The sequence below is a fragment of the Amphiura filiformis genome, chromosome 12 (genome assembly GCF_039555335.1).
Source record: "Amphiura filiformis chromosome 12, Afil_fr2py, whole genome shotgun sequence".
In the NCBI taxonomy this organism is placed as follows: domain Eukaryota; kingdom Metazoa; phylum Echinodermata; class Ophiuroidea; order Amphilepidida; family Amphiuridae; genus Amphiura; species Amphiura filiformis.
Genome location: NC_092639.1, coordinates 45,619,602 through 45,642,063, shown reverse-complemented (window position 1 = coordinate 45,642,063; position 22,462 = coordinate 45,619,602). Strand labels below are relative to the sequence as shown.

Below are 22,462 nucleotides of genomic sequence, written 5' to 3'. Positions count from 1 at the left end.
CAACAGGGGCCTACAATTCCGTAATCAAGAACATTCCTAAGAAGTTTGACTCTAAATCAACAACCTCTGGCAACACTATCTCGCCAGTGGTCAATGACCAATTGCTGCCAGATCAACAGACGGCCTGAAGATGCACTTAAGGTGCAATACTGTAGCCTTTCAAAAACCTGAGTCCAGTTGATTAATTAGTTTTATGATTCCAATATAATATTTATTATACCTGGATGGATGACAGCCTTCACAAATGTATTCTATTGAACACTTTTCAGCCGAATAAACGGTAAACAAGGTCAATGGAAACATTTCAGAGCACCTCCAAAATATACTACACACTTTATCAATCATGTCTCTCCCTTACCTCATAGCCTGTGTAGGACTGAGTTGAATATTCAAAATCTGAGTCTGGACCACCAGGACAGTACACACAAATGTTGCCTGTCATACTTATGTGTGGACATCTATGTGGCTTACACATCACTGCAACTACAGCTATCTACAAGTGTATCAAGCAAACAATGAAAAACTTATTTCTATTTAATAAAGAAATCATCCAATGAAAAAGTTATCATAGGCCTTATACAAGAGTGCTCAATACTAACATAACTGTCAGTAGAGCTAATTATAAAATAAAATAATTAATTAAGTTTAATTAACACATCATGGCCACTACTCCGAGTTTCATGCTACAAGCATGTAGCAATCATCAGGTGGAATAATATGACAATGATCACACAGTCTTATTTTTTCTTAGCACGGTTGGCTGGTTTGTATCCATGACGACATTTAGATACTAGCTCAGATCTTTTATTAAGGGCACTTGAGCTATTGTTTTTTTTGGCAAGTAGGACTGCCAGCTTTTCATCAATGCATAAATTACAGTTACCAGATTGCCTCATACAAGTGTTTGATTTGTGCACAATTTCCCAATTGATGCTGTAATCACAGCTGTAAAAAAGAAATCATATATCAACTTTATAGACAATGAAAAACAATTTGTGAAGTAATTCTTTGGTAAAACCGAAGTCTTCATTCTTCAACAAAGTTGGTGATAATATCAATATGCTCCTTGAAATCCCTAATTTGTTTTATCTGGCAATGAAACAATGATGTCAAATACGTCCAGCTATTCATTTTCCCTCTTTTTCCATGATTGATTTGAAATTGGAATATTTACAATAAAAAAACATAAGTCAAAGCAATTTTCCATTAATTTTTTTACCAGTTCTATGTTGCATTATGTCATGCATAATGTTTAACTTGTAAGCATGTAACTGTGTTACAATGCACACTAGAGACCAAAGTTTTTGTTTTCTAAAAGGAAAATTCCGTTTTGTGAATTGGATACCAGTTTCCAACAGTTTTCAAATTGCAAAATTGCACCCTCAACATAGACGTGTAACAGTGCAGAATGTTGATGTTGATGACCATTATTGTTTGCATGAATTTGGAGTGTTTGAGGCAAAGCCAAGCTTAAAATGACATTAATTAGTCTGACAAAGTCTTCTCCAAGAAGCTATGACATAAACTGGTTTCCAACCAAAACACTGAATGCAGTTCTCTTTACCAAGAAAACGGAACACATATGTTATGTACTTCAAGCATTTTACTTATAATTCCCTAAAAAAATGATGCTAACAACGCTACATGTACTTACTCCACTAGCTGTGCGAATTGGTTTTGCTTTCAATTTTGGAAGAAGGGCCTGAAAAAACAAAAATTACAATTTACTATTATATCAACCAACATTTAGTTCTATTCATGACAAAGAATTTACAAGTAAACACCTCAAAAGAAATAAGTCCCCCTCTGAACATGTCGTCATAACATCGTAAGGTTTCATTTTGTACCAACAAAACTAACTTTGAAATAATTATATGACTGTTTACTAAGTGCTGTGTGAAAATGAGAGATTTTCATGACTTCAGGGCTGAATGAACCCAAATTGAAGACAAAAGTCACAAAGTAGGCCTATGCTTGTCACAAAAGTTGATTCATGGCTTGTTACTAATGGAAAACCCCATGTGTTTGAGTGCAGTTTAAAATCCTCACCAAGTGAACATTTACTGTAATGTGTATCGATTCTTGATCATTCAGCCATGCAAATCCCCTTGGTGCAGAGTTCAGCACAGTGAGTTGTAAGATGGTCAGTTCCATTCCTTGTCCCAATACGCCTTGCAGTTAACTAGCATAGGCCTACTTTGTGACTTTTAGAAAGGGCACTTTTTGTCTTCAATTTAGGCTCATTCAGCCCTGAAGTCATGGAAATCTCTCATTTTCACACAGCACTTAGTAAACAGTCATATAATTATTTCAAAGTTAGTTTTGTTGGTACAAAACGAAACTTTATGATGTTATGACGACATGTTCAGAGGGGGACTTATTTCTTTTGAGGTGTTTAGATAATTAGATTCTAATATTAGGAAAACAGGTCAATCAAAACTATATTTCTACATTTATAGGTCCTGCTGCAATTCGCCAGTGAAGTGTTACGTGTAATCCGATTATCACTATGTCAACTGGACCACGCTTTTGAGTTCCGCACAACGATTGAAATGATCGCAACACAAAATCTATGGCATGTACTACAAATGTCAAATGGTGCGTGATCCAGTTGCCAAGGAGTTATGTAACCACTTCGCTGGCGAATTCTCAGATTTCAGCTTTGGCAAGTGCAAAAGAATTTAGAACTTAATTATCACAATTTCATCATTCACAATATAAACACATGTATACAAACCTTCTTATATGCTGGTGGTACTGCTGCAATTATATCAACTAATCTTGGTTGTGATGTAAGCCCATACTTCCTTGAAGACAAATTTTTCACCCTAAAGAGTTTCAAAAAGTACATACATGAAACTAGTGTAATACATGATATTTTGCGACACACGTTCATAAAACCCAACACCTCTGGAAGGTTCAAGTGGCTCTTAAATCATACACAAACTTGGTTGAGACAAATTCTAAGCCATTTTAATACTAAATACACCAAATGAATGTGACAAGTCCTGACCATTAACCATTATCTATGCTCGTGCAACGGGGCATAGATATTGTATTTGTTGTGTTTATCTATGCCCGTGTAACGGGGCATAGATATTGTATTTGTTGCGTTTAGTCTTCTCCTTTTTCGCCTTCTTCTTCTCCTTAAGACCAGTCCTTTGCACCCCTCTAGCTCAAGAACTAAAGTAGCCTCGGGGCCCATAATTGGTATAATGATGGCCCAAGACCCCTAAAAATTTCCTAGGGTACCCCAGATCCCAGAGGTCAAAGGTCATGGGCTACAGGGGGCAATATGTGTAAAATTTCAAACAGCTCTAGCTCAAGAACTATAGCGCCTCAGGGTTCATACTTAGTATAATGATGACCCATGACCCTAAATGTAACCTATGGTAGTCACGACCCCAGAGGTCAAAGGTCATAGGCCACAGGGAGCAATATGTGTAAACTTTTAAAACAGCTTTAGCTCAAGAACTATAGCGCCCTCACGGTTCATACTTGGTACAACGATGGCCCATGACCCTTAGATATTTTCTGCAGTAACATCGACCCCAGAGGTCAAAGGTCATGGGCTACAGGGGGCAATATGTGTAAAATTTCAAACAGCTCTAGCTCAGGAACTACAGCGCCCTCAGGGTTCATACTTGGTAGGTACAATGATGACCCATGACCCTAGATGTATTCTTTGTTAGCCGCATCCCCAGAGGTCAAAGTCTAAAAGGCTTTAAAAAGCAAACTAGGTACGACAATTTAACACAGTGTAGCGCAATAGTTAGTATTTTGTTAGCTACCTGTGTTTGCAATGATAAAGGTCTGAATCGTACGGTACGTCAAGAAAACTCATCACTTGACAAAAACTCCCTGAAAAAGGAATGTGTAGGCATTTTGATTTTGGTTCCTTGGACCACCTCAAAAGGTTGTCATGATGGGACAAGGGGTGTGGTTGGTTAAGGGGTGGGGTATTAGAGAGAGTGTGGTCCAGGCTGGTGGTGTTTTAGAGAGAGCGAGGGTCTGATGGGGTATAAGAGAGAGTGAAGGCTTGGTAGGGTATTAGAGAGAGTGTGAGCCAGTCTGATGGTGTTCTAGAGAGAGTGAGTGTATAGTGAGTATAAGAGAGAGTGAAGGCTTGGTGGGGTATTAGAGAGAGTATGGGTCAGTCTGGTGATGTTTTAGAGCGAGTAAGTGTCTGATGGAGTATAAAAGAGAGTGAAGGTCTGGTGGGGTATTATAGAGAGTGAGGGTCTGGTGGGGTTATAGAGAGAGTGTGGTCCAGTCTTGTGGTGTTTCAGAGAGAGTGATGGTCTGGTGGAGTATAAGAGAGAGTGAGGGTCTGATGGGGTATAAGAGAGAGTGTGGTATAGTCTGGTGGTTTTTTTAGAGAGAGTGATGGTCTGATGGGGGTATAAAAGAGAGTGAAGGCTTGGTATGGTATTAGAGAGAGTGTGGGCCAGTCCAGTGTTATGAGCATTACATGTATATCAAATGAAAGCTTAAAACAAGTGCTTTCACATGGTGCTCACCAAGTTTTCGTTTGTGAATAGGGGAAGGGGGTTAGGTGTGGTCACGGGCATAGATATTCGTGTTTGGTAAAACACATTACTGTGGCATCTAGTCAAAATTGTGAGCACTTCATTTTTTTAGCACAATCTTTCAAAAAAGCAGCAATGTGTAAATATTGGTTAGGACTACATGTAGGAGTCCAGAAATGTTCACTCATGATCGGGTATCATTCCTATCCTCCTGACATCGCTGTGTTCTTCAACATTGGCATATCTTATGAAACAGAAACTCAGCCAGGGAGGGGGTGGCTTAGTACAAAATATGGGTCTCATTTTTGGACCTCTGGTATAATAATGGACTCTGGACTCTTGAATAATGTCAATCTTGGTATAAAAATGAATTTTTTTCGCAATATACCTCAATTTCATCTAACTGCAGCTCAAGCCCAAAACATTGTAACATAAAAATAATGTGGATATTAAAAAATTGCCTGACTTTTAAGGCCTAGGCCTAGAAAAGACAAAAGCTGACTTTCCTGGTTTTCCATGATATGACCCATAGGAACCCTACAACCATCAGAACTGGACAGGTATACACAATTAAGACCCACCTGTTGAGATTGATATCATTCTTTTGTTCATGTGCAGCTACCAGTTGATTGACAATATCAGATACAGTCATCACCATCAATTCAGCATGGGATGCTTGAGGGCCTGTATTGAAAGAGAATAAAAATGAACAAAAATATCTGTAAATGTAAAACAAATTGTACCAAATTGGGAACGAACAAGCCAGAAATCTAGTACATTATTTGTGACCTGCTACCACGAACTCGGCATTAAATTGTCGCCACAAAATACTCATTTTGTTGCGTTGGTAGTTCGAGATATTTGGTCTGACTAAATTGATATTCTTTGTTTGCCGCCTCCTGTACAAGCCAGTAGTTTTATCCTTCGTGAATGGCCCATTATGCCCCCATTCACAAAGGACATACAGACATACTTAGTGGTTTTAACAGGTGAGTGAACACCAACACAGTAGTTTTGAGTGACTAACACCTTGCGACTTTACGCTGATTTCATGGTAGCAGGTCACATTTTATGTCACTTAAGGGATCTAAAAGGAGCGTTTATTGCGTTTCGACAGTATTTTTTGTGGGACATGAGAGCACCTCAGACCTATCGAATTGCATTCTGAATACGAAGCATGTCTTTCTGATATCAAATAATTTTCATTTTTTGAAAATCACAATATAATACAAATTTTATGACAAATTATAAAAAATTGATATTTTTCAAATTTTTGATATATAACAGTCCTCGAAGTAAATTATATAAATCTAATGATATATTCTTAAAGTGTATGTAGCAGGAGAAATGCGACGGTCAATTGAAAATTTTGACCTTTCATATTGAAGATATGGATTTTTTCCCAAAAAGACCTAATTTTTGTGGTGTTTTAGGAAAAAAATCCATATCTTCAATACGAAAAGGTAAAAATTTTCAATTGATCGTCGGCTGTTCATCCCACCTCATACACATTAAGTATAAATCATCAGATTTATAAAGTTTACTTCAAGTACTGTTAAATATCAAAAATATCAATTTTAATGATTTGCCATAAAATGTGTATTAAATTATGCATTTCAAAAATCAAAATTATTTGATATCAGAATGACTTTCTTTGTATTCAGAATGCAATTCGATATGTCTGATGTGCTCTAATGTCCCAAAATAAATACTGTCCAAACGTTCATACCCCAGCCCTTAACAGGGTGCTCTCGTAAAAAAGAGCAAAATACTGCCACCCGTATCTCTGTAAGTTAATCATGTCCTTGTCAAGATTTTGTGATCTCTGCAGAATTGTTCATCCGTCATGAATGGTTACAATTTTTTATCACGCTCAATGTGGAGCTTGTGTCAACAGCCAATTCTCTCCATTCTGGGTTGATTCATCTATCAGTCCTTCATTTAAATAAATCAGTGGAGCTCAATTAATTGCTCTCCTGGTATTGTTCAGGAGCGCAACTTTGAGCACTTAAAATTACACTCCTGGTAGAACTGAGGAGCTCAATTTGTGCTCCCAATTGAACATGAAGGCACATCTTTTTGCGTCCATATCCCATGCATTTATGTGGACGCAGACAAAACTTCAAATTTAATCATTAGTTGATGATGAAAATTAGAAATTTCAAATTTTTATCAATATTTTTTAAAATAATAAAAGCCCCCAAATTTTGACCAACCTGCTAAGAATTGAAGTAAATTCTGCAATATTTGTAAATGCATCGTCAGGAAATCTTGCACTTTGTGTATCCGTAACGATGGTTTGATGGGGAAATCCCAGCTGGCGGCCTGGTTGATGAAATTCACACTTTGTTTATTACAGGTGTGCCGGACTGACGACATGCGGTTAATGTGTATTTACTTATTTATCACAACCTGAAAATATTCAGTTTTTAATGTTTTAAGTTTATTTTATCATAATAATCTGTTTCCTTTATTAATATTATTGTTACGTTGAATAAAAGCAATTTTAAAGGCAAAATCGAAATGATAATTTTTTTTGTATTATTGTGGCACCACTTGTTTTAGCGTCATCAACAACACATTAATTTAAGAAGTCTGGACCCTCGAAGTACAAAATTTTGCTAGAAATTGACGGAGTTTGCGCATGTTTTTGCACCTGTTTCTGACCACAATTTGGACCAAAACTGACACAGAAATGAGACCATATATCGTAGCGACTGGAGATGGAATATAGGGTGAAAATGTTATTTGAACTTATTTGAACTTATTTGAACAATTGACATTTGATGGGGCGTAGACCCGTGGTACGTGTAGCATAGGTTATTATGAAGTTCAATGCGCTGCGCCGTATTGATGGGTTTTGGTTTACTTGTGCCTCCATCCAGGGTAAGGAGCGCAGTGAATTGCGCTAAAGGATCAGACTTTATTTGCATGTTCGCTGGTGAATTGTAGCGATGCTGCAGTGCATGTAGTAGACAGCCAGCAGCAGCTGGCCAGCCGCGGAGAACGGTCATGCGGCTGTCATTAGATTAGTGTCAAGTAGTCCGAATAATCAGACCCAGAACAAAATATTAATTTCTGACATGACCGTGTTCTGGGTCTGAACTGTTTCCATTCGAAATCTTGATGGCAAATTGGACAAAAGAAGCACATGGTCCTACTTCACAGTTTTTTAATCCCCTATCACTCTATTGTGGACCATCCTTTTGATACTTGAGTATTTGGACAAGCGGAACAGTTTTGACAGGCCTTTTGTCTACCTCTCTGTTTGTAAACAAGCGAGGAGGTCAAAATTGTCCTCCTCGCCGAATACGAAAGTCAGCGTAATAGTAGCCATAGACCTTAAGCATCATATTCCGAGGAGCGGAAAGACACCAAATTGGTGTTTTATGACCTTTGACATTCTTTTGTGGCGAGTGATATGGGCTTTCAATTCACGCCGAGTGTCCTTGACAGGCGTGACTATGCTTCAGTGGTCATGAAAGAATTCTAAAGATAACCTCTGCCCCAATAATCCCGAGCTATTGTCTGAAACTGCTCCTCGGAAGATGTATCATAAGAACTCACAGTCTTCAAATGATAGTCATATAACGTCCAATAGATAAATTATTGACTATCATTGAAGACTGAGTTCTGCAGTCTAGCGTAATAGTAGGTATGCTAGGTGAATTCAAATTTGCCATCAAACTGCATCATTTTATGTATCAAATTAAAGCCCTTGAGTAAAGAAAGCCAAACTGAAAACCTTTTTGTCATAGTAGGCCTACACTAAGCCAAAAAAGAAACTTATAATTTTTCACAAGGTCATATCATAAATTCCTGTCTATCAAATTTAACCAAACTTACACACAGGATTGCCTCAATACTCTACTCTAAACACAAGTCACTAACTACTTTGTCCAACTGACACAACAGCAAAATGCACTGACATGCAACACCTTCCTGGACCACATTCACAGCGCAACAGATTTATTTGGCTTGGTTCCAATTATTCGCCTGTGAATGTGATCCCGGAAGCTGTTCCGTGTCAGTGCATTTTACAGTTGTGTCAGTTGGACAACTGCTTGGTTACTGACATGTGTTTAGAGTAGAGTATTGAAGTAATCCTGTGTGTAATTTTTGTTCATGTACAGGCGAATAATTGCAACCCAGCCAAAGAAATCTGTTGCACTGTGAATGTGGTCCAGGAAGGTGTTGCATGTCAGTGCATTTTGTTGTTGTGTCAGTTGGACAACTGGTTGGTTACTGACCAGTGTTTAGAGTAGAGTATTGAAGTAATCCTGTGTGCAATTTTTGTTCATTTTTATGGAGAGGATTTTAAGATATGACCTTGTGAAAAATTATAAGTTTCTTTTTTGGCTTAGTGTACTTTCCGTAGCAAAATTACATCTTGTCAAAAAGATTCTGCATTTCGGTGGTGTTTCTAGATCTTAGTCTCATGATGATAGCAGCTTATTTTTATGGAACTGCTATCAAAATCCCTCAAAAATTCCATGTGCGATTGTCTTATCACCATAAAAAATCATATATTTGGGTCAAGTGAAGTATAGAAAACTAGTAGGTTTCCTTGACCAGCCTGTCCAATCTGTTCTTTTAAATTTCTATGTAAATATGAACCGTATTGTGTTTGGGCCCCGCTCAAAGATGTTTTACTTTAGTAAAACCTAGATGAGCTTATCTGTATACCGCTGCGTGGCCGCAAACGTAACCGTGTTGGCTGAAACATGCATGTAAAATTATAAATGAATCAAAGAATGTACGGCAAGACTTTTTCGCACCACGTACGTCAAAGTTCACTTTTCAATGAGCAAACTGTAGTTAGGATAATGAAAACGACTGTTAAGGCAGCTGTGTACTCTAGACATTGTTTCTTTCGCAAATTTACTCCAACTGCAATATTTTAAGGATTTTATTTCACTATTCCACTCGTGTTTGAAATTGAAAAGGAGAGAAAATCTTTGTTGAACCAGCAGGGTACACGCTTGCAAGCAACAACGCATCGCGTTGCGTGTCGCGCAATTTGTTAACGCACAAATACGCTACGCGATACGCCGACGCTTATCTGCATGCGCGGCGCATCTTATGGAAACACCACAGAAGCACTGATTTCACAAAAACCTAGTGGTCAAATGGCTCCGTTTTAGCTGATAAAATGTGGGTTTTTCAAGTTCTTTCCCCGATTTAAATATCAAGTTATGAATGGATTTCGCTCAAACTTCTCAAGGGGCCGTGGATTTACCCGATGTTTATGTAAATGTAAGGTAGAAAAAGAAAAACTGCCGCATTCTCCTGCGAGATTCGATGAAAGTGCAAAATGTGACCACTTTAAACTTCAACGGCCATTATTTCAATGTTCATTTTCTCGGTAAAATGACGATTTAGGTACACGATAACTCAATCAATACAGCATCTATAGGTAAGCAAATATGATCATCGTAAAAAGCCTGATCGACTCAAGAAACGGTTTTCTCATTTTTTTTATATTTTGGTCTATTTCCGATTTTAGGCATCATTTTGTGCAAATAGGCTTTTGTGAATTTTAAAAAGTTCAATTTGATGCCTTATATGGTCAATATCAAAAAAAATAAGGCCAATATCAAAAAAATAAAAAAACAGTTTTTGGAATGGAGCCTCAAGATTGAGCTAAAAACAAAATAAAATATTTTGGAAAGAGTGTTTTTTTGTTATGATGTACCTAACAAATATTGCCAAAAACTCGCTTTTTTGTGATTTTCTTCATAATTGTTATTTTTACCACAAATCTGTATAATTTATATTAAGATTTAATGATGCCTTGCCTTCATAAAAATGTATACTTTTATATGTCTTGCGCGAATAATTACAAAGTTATTGCACTTTTACTACATGCATGTCTGAGAGTACACAGCCTCCTTAAGCAAGTCTACTAAATGATCTCAAAATCTATAAAAAAAAAATGGCGGACCGTCGCGGACCCTTTCCAGAACTAAACATGTACACTAATGCAACTCTTGTGTATATATACCGACCTCTGTGGCCCCGGTCTAGGCGAATTTGGCTAACTAGCAAATGTGTTACCTCTCTGTTTGTAAACAAACGAGGAGGTCAAAATCGTCCTTCTCGCCGAATACAAAAGTCAGCGTAAATAGTACGGCACTACTCATTTTCCAGCTTTTTGTGTGAGATTTACTAGTACTTAGGCCAGACATAGACCTTAAGGTACATATTTCGAGGAGCATAACAAACACCAAATTGGTGTCGTATGACCTTTGACATGCATGCATTCTTTTGTCGAGAGTGACATGGTCTTTCAATTCGTGCCGAGTGTCTTGGCAGACTTGACTATGTATGCTTCAGTGGTCATGAAAGGATTCAATAGGTAACCTCTGCCCCAATAATCCCAAGCTATTGTCTGAAACTGCACCTCGAACGATTATCGTAAGAACTCAGTCCTCAAATGATAGTCATATATATAAAGATAAAATGACTGACTATGAACTATCATTGAGGACTGAGTTCCGCACTCAATCTCAATCTCAATCTCAATGTGGTTTCGTCGGTAACGGTGAGCTGCTGACCTTTCGCTCGCATGGAGGACGCAAATTAATTTTGACTCCTACTTCCTGTGATATGCTCCATAACATTACTCTTGAAGGTCCCTAAACTTGCTGAATTGACAACAGATGCGGGCAAACTATTCCACATCTTGGTAGTGGCTGGAAAGAAGGAGTTCTTGTAACTATTTAGCCTGGTTGATGTCTCTTTAAACTTGAGTTGGTGCCCTCTGGTAAGCCTGGTATTTGGGGTTAAATACTCATCCATCTGAACATCAATGAGCTTGTTGACCATCTTGTAAAAGGTTGTGAGCCGCTTCCCTGTTCTTCTTTCTTCCAATGTGTTCCAGTTGAGTTCATGCAAAATCTTGGTCATAGACCCAGGTTCTCTGGTGTAGTCCCTCTTGCAGAATCTCGCAGCCTGGCGTTGGACTCTTTCCAAAGCAGATTTATTTAAGTTCTTGTAAGGACACCATGCAGCTGTACCATACTCCAAGTGGGGACGAACAAGCGTCAAGTAGGCGGTTGTCTTCACCTTTTCTGGGCAACTCCAAAGATTTCTTTTGACGATACCTAAAACTCGCTGGGCCTTTTTAACTGCATGCTGGGTTTGAATGTCCCATTCTAATGTGTTGGCTAGTTGAACCCCCAAATATGGATGAGAGGTTTCCACATCCAATTCTTCACTACAAAATGTGTACTTATGGTTTGGTACTTCTTTTGCACCAAAGCTTATGACACAGCATTTCTTTGGGTTGAACTGCATCAACCACTTATCCTGCCACTGTTCCAGCTTAATGAAATCATTTTGCAGGGACTCTACATCAGCTGGTGACTTGATATCTTTATACACTAAACAGTCATCTGCAAAGAGTCTACAGCTAGCATCCAGACTGTTGGGCAAGTCATTAATATACAGCAGGAACAACAGTGGTCCTAAGACCGTGCCCTGCGGCACTCCGGAGAGCACAGCAGCTGGTTGAGATTTGGACCCATCAATGACAACACTCTGCTTCCGGTTGGTAAGGAAGTTTTCTAGCCACTTCAGTAAGGATCCTCTTACCCCATAATGATGTAATTTATGGATAAGTCTTTTATGCGGCACTTTGTCGAAGGCCTTACTAAAGTCAAGCACTCCCACATCCACAGTCGTCTTGGAACTGGTATTTAGGCTTCTTGCGATGTCTTCAATAGTCAGGATCAATTGCGACTCTGTTGACCGCTTGGCTCTAAACCCATGCTGATTATCATCAAGGATGGAGTTTGCATCAAGATGTTTCATGATGTGACTGTGTATTATATGTTCGAGCACTTTACAAATGACAGAAGTTAGGGATACTGGTCTATAATTACCAGGGTCCGTTTTCTCCCCTTTTTTTAAACAGGGCTGTGACGTTCGCCAATTTCCAATCACCAGGTACATCTCCCGTGTCCACAGATGTTTGAAAAAGATCTCGTAACACTGGAGCTAAGGCTATTGAAACTTGATGTTGAGTTTAGCGTCCCATTTTTTTCAGCTCATAATGAGGCAACTATTTCATTATTCATTATTTTCAAGGTTTCATTATCAGCGGCCTTTTACCAATGCTTATGCGCTTTTGTTCATTCTAATTGGGTATCGCCAGTCGCAATATAATGTCACAAACACACATAAACATTAAAAGTATAATTATCTTGCCTTTTGTTTTTCAAGTTTTAAAACAAACTAAATGTATTCCTATAAAACTAAACACTATGCCAACTCTTCTTCAATGTGTAACTGACCTCTCCGTATACATTTGAGGATAGGGGGAAATGGGGGGGGATTGACTCATTTTAATGAGTACAAAAATAACAATCAATAACAATCATGCAGAACATTATGAAATAAATTGTTGGCACCAATTTGTCAAAACTAGGTCTTTCCTAGTTAAATTTAACATCAACAATCTGGTAAAAACATTTTGGCTAGGTTGATTTCTCTTCTAGTCTAGGCCTGGTATCCCAAAGGTATAATTGAAATAATTGGATAGAGCAAGGGTCAAAAACCTGTATATTTTTAATGCTAAAATATTTAGATGGATTCATCTAATAGTTCTCAAGGCTTTCTATAGTTTTTGAAGGGTTCAAATAAAAAGGGGTTTAAAAATTTTGCAGAACAAAATTTCTTTCTGGTTTATTAGTAATTTGCAAAATAATGAGTTATTTTCAGATTTTACATCTCAAACGCGGCACAAAATTCATAATGCGGGCCGTGGACGCTAAACTCAGAATCAAGTTTCAAGTGCCTAATGGCGTGGCAGCAATTTTTAAAAACCAAGATGGGATGCAATCAGCCCCTGCTGATTTTGACGGGTCAAGATTGCGTAAAAGTTTTTCTCGCCTTCTGTAGTTATGTTTAACCTGGTTATATTCTCCTGGGTCGGCAACGAGTCCATGGCAGGTGGATCACCACTTTCATTGGTGAAAACGCTAGCTAATTGTTTATTTAACAGTTCGGCTTTGTCTTTGCTCTCACTCAAGATCTTATCACCTTCTTTCAGATCAGATACACCCGGTTCTCCTGTCTCATGTTCTTTACTGAACGACCAAAATGCCTTCGGTTTTCTTCCAAAGATTCCCCAAGATGATCACCTATGTACTTTGCTCTTGCAGATCTGATTTTCTTGGAAAAGTCTTTTCTGCATTGGCTAAACTGTTCCCAGTCTTCTGATTTATCTGACTTTTTAGCTCTGTTGTATCTACGTTGCTTACGCCTGCACTCTCTCTGCGAAGCTCTCTATTAAACCAGGGTAAATCAAAGCTAGGTTTGCTAAGACGCTGGGGCACATGGGTTTCCATTGTTTTCAGAATGGCTGTACTGATGTTAGTCCACTTTTCATCAGCTGACTGTCCGGTGGATTCATTGAAATACTTTTCACCAAACGCTTCTAAATCTTCAAGGATACCATCCAAGTTCGCTTTCTTGCGGATGTAAACCTTCCTCCGTGGTATCCTCTTGATGTTCGGAGCCAATGACAAATCCACCACCACAGCATCGTGATCAGAGATACCATCTTGTACCTCCACCTTACTCACTTTGTTGACATTGTTTGAAAATACTAAATCAAGTTTATTGCTACACGTTTTGGTCCTTCTAGTTGGCTTTGTAACTAACTGGTGAAGACCATGTTCTTCGGTGATGCCGAGCAATTTTGTTGCCGCCTGTGTACTGTAACCACTCATAGGGGTAACCTTATTTGATGGCCAGTCTATATTTGGAAGGTTAAAATCTCCCAAAAGAAGAACATTGCTTTTGTTAATATTGTCACCAATCTTGAGCAAGGTCTCATTCAATGCATCAATTCTAAAACCACAAGAATCCTCCTTGGTACGGTAGAAGTAGGGTGTCCAGGTCAAAATTTTAAATTGTTAATTGTGTATTTTTTTAAATTTTATCCTAAAGAGTATGTTGAAAGACACTCATTAAAAATTTTTTTATCAAAATCGGACCGTCCGGTCCCCAGAAACAGCCGTTTTAAGGCGTCAAAAAAGCGCAATTTTCGTCGTTTTGGTAAAAAGTGCAAAAGAGGGCGCTTTTGTAGACAATATGTAAACAAAATTACTGTTTCTTTGACACTGCAATGTTTGTTATTGGAAGTATTCATCCCTTGTCTAACTATATTCCAAGTTTTATTCAAATAGCTATAGCCATTCTTGAGTTATCGCACTTTGAAAAACATCGTTTTGCCTCATATTTGATATTACCCATAATGCATTGCTTTCATGGCTCCACCTGTGAATCAAGCCTGTACAATCTCTATGGGGAATAACAAAATTGTGCTACATTGAAATACATTTTCTAAAGTACTGTTGTGAAGTTATTTGAAATGCAATTCTTATGTAACTTGGCATGTTGGTAGTACACATGATGTGGATCAAGTTTTATGTTCAATAATTTGATGTTTTGTTAGTTTTAAGGCTTAATTTGCATAAATTAGCATATCTTACAGCGATGGTACAAATGAAGCTCAAGATTTGCTATTATAAATTTGTTTGGTAATGTTTGCAATGTGATCTGTTTACACTTGACAGCAACTGTATAATATTGTTGAGAAGTGAATTAAGTATGAGTGTTCAAATGAACTTTTTAAAATTAAAATAACATACTTAAAATGGGATGTTCCATTTAATTAAAGGGGTAATTTTAATTGTTCTTCAATTTCACCCTTTGTCTCTTGAGGAACACATGATACATGAATGCTCACATTTTCTATTGTAATGTTGCTAATAAAATATACCTGTACTTGAAAGAACACAATTCTAGTCTGTGTCATTTTTATAATGTATAAATATTTTTGTTGAAGATAATAGAGTAGGCCTGCTCAATTCATGGAACAAGTATAGTGAATCAATCCATGTTGAGGGATTTTTGTAACTTCAATTTAGGTTCATATGTATTTAAATGTAGGCTTTATGAATTGTTTTGATGATATGTAAATGTACATTTGTTTCCTATTTGATGTAAAAATAGGATGGTTGAAAAATAAAATAAAAATCATTTAATACAAGTCTCATTCAATTGCAAACTGAGTGGAATATTCCATTTTGTTTATGGGTATTTCAAAGTATAGACCGAGGAGCAATTTAACCCTTGCAAAATGTGAACCAAAAATTAGAGCTAAGATTAATATGAAAGAACATCAACAAACAATTCTTTAATTGACTTGATTGAGCATATTCAAAACAAAAAACAAAACAAACAAACAAAAACCTCAAAGATAAAGTCCCTTAAACTCTCCTGTTTCATGAAATTACCAGTAACTTGAGACCTGTTATATTAAAATACAAAAACATTTAAAACACATTTGTGAACAATTAAAGTTAAAAGTCTTAAACTTTTTTAAAGAGATTTATTTGCATGTCTTCCTTTCACATCTCATGCCCCAAACCCCTTCCCATCCCTCTTTCCCGGTCCCCCTCCCCCCTCTCACCACCCAATGTCGGTGTGTGTATTATTTTTTTAATTAAAATTTTTTTTTTTAAACGGGCTTAAATTAAAAAAAAAACAAAAAATGTTGTATATAAAATAAACATACTAAATAAATAATATAAGTATTATTTAAAAAAAAAAAAAAAAAAACTAATCTAAATTTAGGGCTTTGAAAAGTACCCTCCAATATCATACACATCACCCTGAGACATCACCCTATTCCAAACAATGGAATAGCCCAGCTACACCTCGTCTTGCGACTGCAATCCTGCATACTTGGCCTGTTGGGTGATACCATATTGACCAGCAATCGTAGTAGACAATTAATGAGGGACAACATATTAATGGTTTGCGTGGTTGCATTAAAAACAAATCATTGCGCTAGAAGTAGCACTAACATTCTATTCACCATCTGCAAGCCTATGATCTTTTAAACAAAAACCTGTACCACATAACTGCCTGGTTTTTATTGTTTATAAAACTCGGGATAAAACATCTCTAAAATGTACCAGAAGATGAACAGTCATTTTTTAAATTACAATCACCAACACAGAACCGCCCCAACCGGCTTCGAAAGCGAACCACGTGTTAGTTGAATACGGCAACACATGCAGACTCGACAGCGCCATCATACAGAACAGGCACATGCCTTGGTTTTGCACGTCGCTAGTCATGTGCACTAACAGCGGGGACGATATTATGTGCTAGCTGGCAACACGGCAGCTGATTTTCACCTTGTTTCTCATTGAAACCAACGGGCGGGTATGGTATGACAATGTATGGGAAAGAAAATACACGTGGGCGATTTACAGAGATTTTTTTTAATGGATCTTGTAGCCGACAGAACAAGCTTTATTTTGATATCACACACAGTATATTGGGCCACGGGAACCATATTTCCGTAAGTGATACATTTTTAAAAAAAATATTAAAATACTTTCCCTTTATCAAAAAATCTAGGGATTTCAGTATATAGGGCATTGAAGTCTGTACTTAATATACAATTAATAAAAATAATCATTTATAGGCAAGGTAGTTTCTATTCTGAGATATAAATCACCATTTTGACGAAAAATATTGGAGCCATCGCAAAAAAAGCGACCAACATGGCCGCTCGAGTCGGAAAAAACCTCAACTTTGGAAAATCGTAGATGCAAAAATACTCATCGGATTTTAATATTTTTTGGATTTCTATTTGATTTCATCCCTTTTTAGTTGTATTACGAAGTTGTATAGCTCTATCTTAAATATTAAACAAATGAGAGCAATTCTAAAACGTTTGCTTTTTTTTTTTTTTTAGCCGTGTGCTTGTGTGTGAATGGAAAACAACGGCACGCCGTGCGCTGCACAGTGGACACCCTAGTAGAAGACACCAGTTAATAACGAAGGTTGTTTATAGGTTTTCAGCTCCGCAGTCTATACTTAGGCGTGAGATTATACTACCTTGGCGTGAGACCGTGAGAAAGTGACCCAATGCGTGAGACTCACGGCCAATGCGTGAGAGTTGACAGCCCTGAGGCCTGATAAGCTTTAGGCTTTCTGTACTACTAAAAGTTGAGTCTGCCGAATTTGGCACCAAATTTCATGTTCATAAAATTCGAAAAGAAATAGACATTTAAATAATGTTTAAAATTTATTTTGTCATGTTACGTATTAATAATATTATACTACCTTTTTTCTTGTTCTTCCCCATAATACTAAAATCAGAGTTAATACCAAAATACCATAAAATCTGAAGATTTCAAACAATTTCGTCACTTCATTTCTTGCAATCCATGTATGATGTACCGTATTCCACCCGTGAACGGTAAGTATGAATAATTAATCAGGTGACGTCAGTACAGCTTCAGAAATGACGAATAGGCCTGGCTTACCATGCTTACATGCGCTCGGTGGACATCTGGAAGTAGGGGCCTAATAGCATATAGACCATAATATAAGCTTATATATAAGGGACCGTTCAAAATTTCAGGGCCCCCTGCATCAGCCCCCCTGTGTTTGTGAACGGTCCCCAAATGTTGTTTTAAAAAATAGAGGGGGTGATCATTGCCTTTGGGCAGTAGGCCCTACTTCTTGGGAGTACCCTTAGAAGGTGCATGCACTTCATAGAGCTGCACTTAAAGCTCTATACACTTTTTATCATGTAGGCCTAGGCCATATATCTTTGTAGAACCTTAAGCTTGAAGAACCTTTAAGGAAACACTAAGAAAGAACTCTTAAAGGGTCAACTTCCTAGAACAGAAAAAAAGCATATCAATTTGTAAGCGCTTAGGGGTGGTGCAATAATTATGCATCCCCGGGGTTGTGAATTATAGGGGGGGTGGAGGGGATTTTGGCAGGCCAAAAGGAGGGGGCAAGCAATTTTTGGCAGGTCGAAAGGGCCCGGGGGGGTCACCGGTCAAGCGATTTTTGGCGGGTTGAGGGGGCAAGCAATTTTTGGCACATTTTGGGCACCGTTTCTATCATTGTAGGCCTATTATAGGCCTATTACGCCATAAAAAGATATAGGAAAACATTAGGAACATGTTCAAATATGCAAAGTTTCATGCTCGCTGCGCTCGCATTAAATATATGATAAGACAATAGGTTTTAAATTCGGGTTCCCCCAGTGTGCAAAGGGGGCCGGGGAAAAGGTTTTTTAGGGGTGGGTACTGGGGAGCAAAGGTTTTTGGCACGGCCGGGGGGTAAAGATTTTTGGCACGGCCAGGGGGCCAAAGATTTTTGCCAGACCACTTTGAGAATTCCGGGGGTACACCGTTGCACAGCCCCCTTAGCAAATTCATAGTTCATTGAATTTACAACCATATATCAAACCCCGGGGGGGGCACTTCAATATGAAATGGATATAGGTGTAGGGCTGAATCCAGGTACTAACCGTTCGTTCGTTTTCCTGTCTCTTTTAATTAGAGTAAAGACTAAAAACACACAATTTGTTTTATTCTTTTATGATATAATTAGAATGTAAACTTAAAATAACCATTTTCTTAGTGTCTAAACTGCAAAAGAAAAGTAGTAACAAGTCGATTTTTTCTGATTAAATTACGGTTTGTTTTCTGTATCCTTTTCGCATATCTTTGCGTCAAAAAATGGTAAATGGTTGTTTATTGTTTTTATTTTCTTCAAATGTGAGAGAAAAAATTAAAATATACCATTTAGGCTTCTGATTTTGAATTATGAAAAAAGGAAATAAATAGCTTTCCATAGGTAATCTAGGTACTAACCGTTCGCTCGTTTTCCTATCTGTTTTTCATTTACAGTAAAGACTAAAAAGACTCAATTTGTTTTATTCTTTTATTCATATGCCTAGAATGTAAACTTAAATTAACCGGCATTGTCCCTTAAGGGGGCGCAACACTAAATCACTACGCATTTTATGTAAGAACGAAATTCGGCTAATATAGTCCATAGTGAGTATGAGATTGTAGCGACCATATCTACCGACATGTTCACTTTAAATCACTCAATATCAGCTCATATGAATTCGACAAGTGTCTTCAATGATAACATGCAGAAAAAACCGGACATTTTATCTCAAAAGCAATTCTCTGTGGCGGATGAAGACAACTTCCGATTTTGAAATGTGAGTGGCGAAGATAGTATATTTTTAGGCCATATTTTTGCACCGCGAAATAGCGAAAAAAGTCAACGGTCATCGATATATGCCGACAAAAGTTTTGGAATCTACAGAAACAGAGCTTTAATTTGATACCAAATTTATTTTGCCAAGTATTGCAGGGACGCCAGGAATGGCGCTCGAAGTAGGCCAAAATCACACGTAATCCTATGGGACGCTTATTTAGTGTTGCGCCCCTTGTAACGGCCGTCATTATGAACGCGTTCTTTTTACATTCTTCGCGTAAAATAAGAAATGCGCGTCATGAAAAGTGTTCTATTTCAATCATGATGATAAACAAGAATTACGAAAAGTCACCCTGATGAATTATAATTGGGAAAAATGCTTTATTGGCCGAGCAGGCGCCTGCAAAGTCTAGAAATTGTATCCAAAAATCTTCAAAAAGGCTCAAAAATGCGTTTTAAAGTTAATAGGCATTGTTAATCTGCATGAAGCCGTTTTGCTGCATATTCAGTAGGCCTATACAAAAGATCATAATTGTTACTACTGAAACAGGGGGGTGTTTGTACTTCACACTCATTAACAAGTGCTTTCCAAAACAAAATGGCAAGACAGATAATCTAGAAAAGAAATTAAACTTGGTTCAAAGACGTGCTTAAATTGTTGTCTGTCACTAGTTTTAGTGAGTTTTGTGCAAACTCTCGCATATTGGAGGAAAAGTCGAAATATTCGATTTTCCGCGTTTCGGCACTGATCTTTAAAACAACATATCTCTTGAACGAAATGTCGCAGAGACATGAAATTTTCGGTGTTGAGCTACAAATTTTCTCTAATTTAATTAATAAGTGACAAATGTGGATTTTGAAAACTTTTAAATCCTTATAAGGGGGCGCAACACTAAATCACTACGCATTTTATGTAAGAACGAAATTCGGCTAATATAGTCCATAGTGAGTATGAGATTGTAGCGACCATATCTACCGACATGTTCACTTTAAATCACTCAATATCAGCTCATATGAATTCGACAAGTGTCTTCAATGATAACATGCAGAAAAAACCGGACATTTTATCTTAATATCAATTCTCTGTGGCGGATGAAGACAACTTCCGATTTTGAAATGTGAGTGGTGAATTTAGTATATTTTTAGGCCATATTTTTGCACCGCGAAATAGCGAAAAAAGTCAACGGTCATCGATATATGCCGACAAAAGTTTTGGAATCTACAGAAACAGAGCTTTAATTTGATACCAAATTTATTTTGCCAAGTATTGCAGGGACGCCAGGAATGGCGCTCGAAGTAGGCCAAAATCACACGTTATCCTATGGGACGCTTATTTAGTGTTGCGCCCCCTTAAGGGTTCATACCACTAAATCCGCCAGTGAAGCGGTTTCCGGTAAAAGTTTATCACGACTATAGTCCCAACTTTGCATAAAAATTGTGCAAAATCGGTACAATATTAACAATTTTAATGTTGCAAATCGTGTTTTGCTAGAACTTGTGAATGTGATCTCTACTAATTTGAACAGAAAACGCGAAAATTTGAGTGATGTTTACGATGATGAGCGCATGAACACACGAGGTCAAAACGCGGTTAGCAGTCGGACGTAAACACGGGAAAATCGGGCCTTTTTATATAGCGCTATTTTTCTCAAAAAGTAGACCTAAAATATGGTGTCATTTTCAGATATGTTATGCAGAATTTTGTTCTGATTAAGATGATATCAAATATATATTTCAAAGTAAGACGTAACTCGACTTATAGCCTAAAACGTGACCCCTATTTTGCACGTAAAGTCTATGGAAAGCTATTTGGTGGCATGTACCCTTTAAGGAGCAATTCCATGCGTTTTTCGCGCGTCTTTATGTATTTAAAATGCACGCGAAGAAATGAGGAAGGACATCAACAAGCGCGTGCATGGACGCCGCCATGTTTTTCGCTGTACGTGCGTTTTCCGCGAATAGGCTTACTTTTATTTCCAATTTAATAAAAGTTCCGATTTTGGTAGAAGTTTGAAACCTTTTGATATGAATAATGAAGAGTTTCAAAATATTAAAAACATTGTTTATTGGTGTTTAAATTACAAAGAAGTTTTTCAAATTCATTGTTCTTTTTTAGCTAAATTTTTGTCATTTAAACTCAAGTTTTGGCCTTCATATTTAATAAAATTGCATAAAAATTCGATTTTAAGATATTTAAGTTTCTAGTTTGCTTTATTTATACCACTGTTCAGTATTGTAAATTGTTATAACACTCAAAGTTAAATTCATATTAATATTTAATTTGAAATAGCCATTCATTACATATGGTTTTTGGACAAAACGGGTTAAAACGGACGCTGGAGGGGGGGGGGGGGGGTAGGCCTATTTGATTGTCATTGTTTGACTTGTTAAATAGTCTGCACGTACTTATAATGTTTCAATTTTGAAGTTATGTACTTGTAGAAGATGTTCAAGTGACTTTTATTCTTAACATCAATTGATATCTTCATGAAAATTACAAATCTGCAACTATAGTGCGTTCATGTGCGTCAAAATGACGAAAAATGGCAATTGTCGGTTATCATGCTTGTGTTTGAAATCGCCAGTGTGTCTAAAGTATAAAAGAAAATAACCTAAAATTTCTTTAAATTAATTCAAAACTTCGTGAAAAAGATAACAAAATCATTTTCAAGGCCTAAAAACGATGTTTTAGCCTCTTCAAGGGTTCATACCACTAAATCCGCCAGTGAAGCGGTTTCCGGTAAAAGTTTATCACGACTATAGTCCCAACTTTGCATAAAAATTGTGCAAAATCGGTACAATATTAACAATTTTAATGTTGCAAATCGTGTTTTGCTAGAACTTGTGAATGTGATCTCTACTAATTTGAA

The 22,462-nt window shown here is 37.4% G+C and overlaps 1 protein-coding gene across 1 annotated transcript in view; it reads right to left on the bottom strand.

Moving 5' to 3' along the window:
• LOC140166280 (elongator complex protein 3) overlaps positions 1–17,819 on the bottom strand; it is a 32,230-nt gene extending 14,411 nt beyond the window's left edge. The window contains exons 1-5 of the mRNA XM_072189690.1: positions 17,685–17,819; positions 5,111–5,213; positions 2,738–2,828; positions 1,655–1,702; positions 359–493 (exon numbers count right to left, since the gene is read on the bottom strand). Of these exons, the coding sequence (XP_072045791.1) occupies positions 359–493; positions 1,655–1,702; positions 2,738–2,828; positions 5,111–5,213; positions 17,685–17,706 (399 nt within the window). The 5' untranslated portion in view covers positions 17,707–17,819. The remainder of the gene's footprint in view (positions 1–358; positions 494–1,654; positions 1,703–2,737; positions 2,829–5,110; positions 5,214–17,684) is intronic.
• Between the last annotated feature and the right edge of the window lie 4,643 nt (positions 17,820–22,462).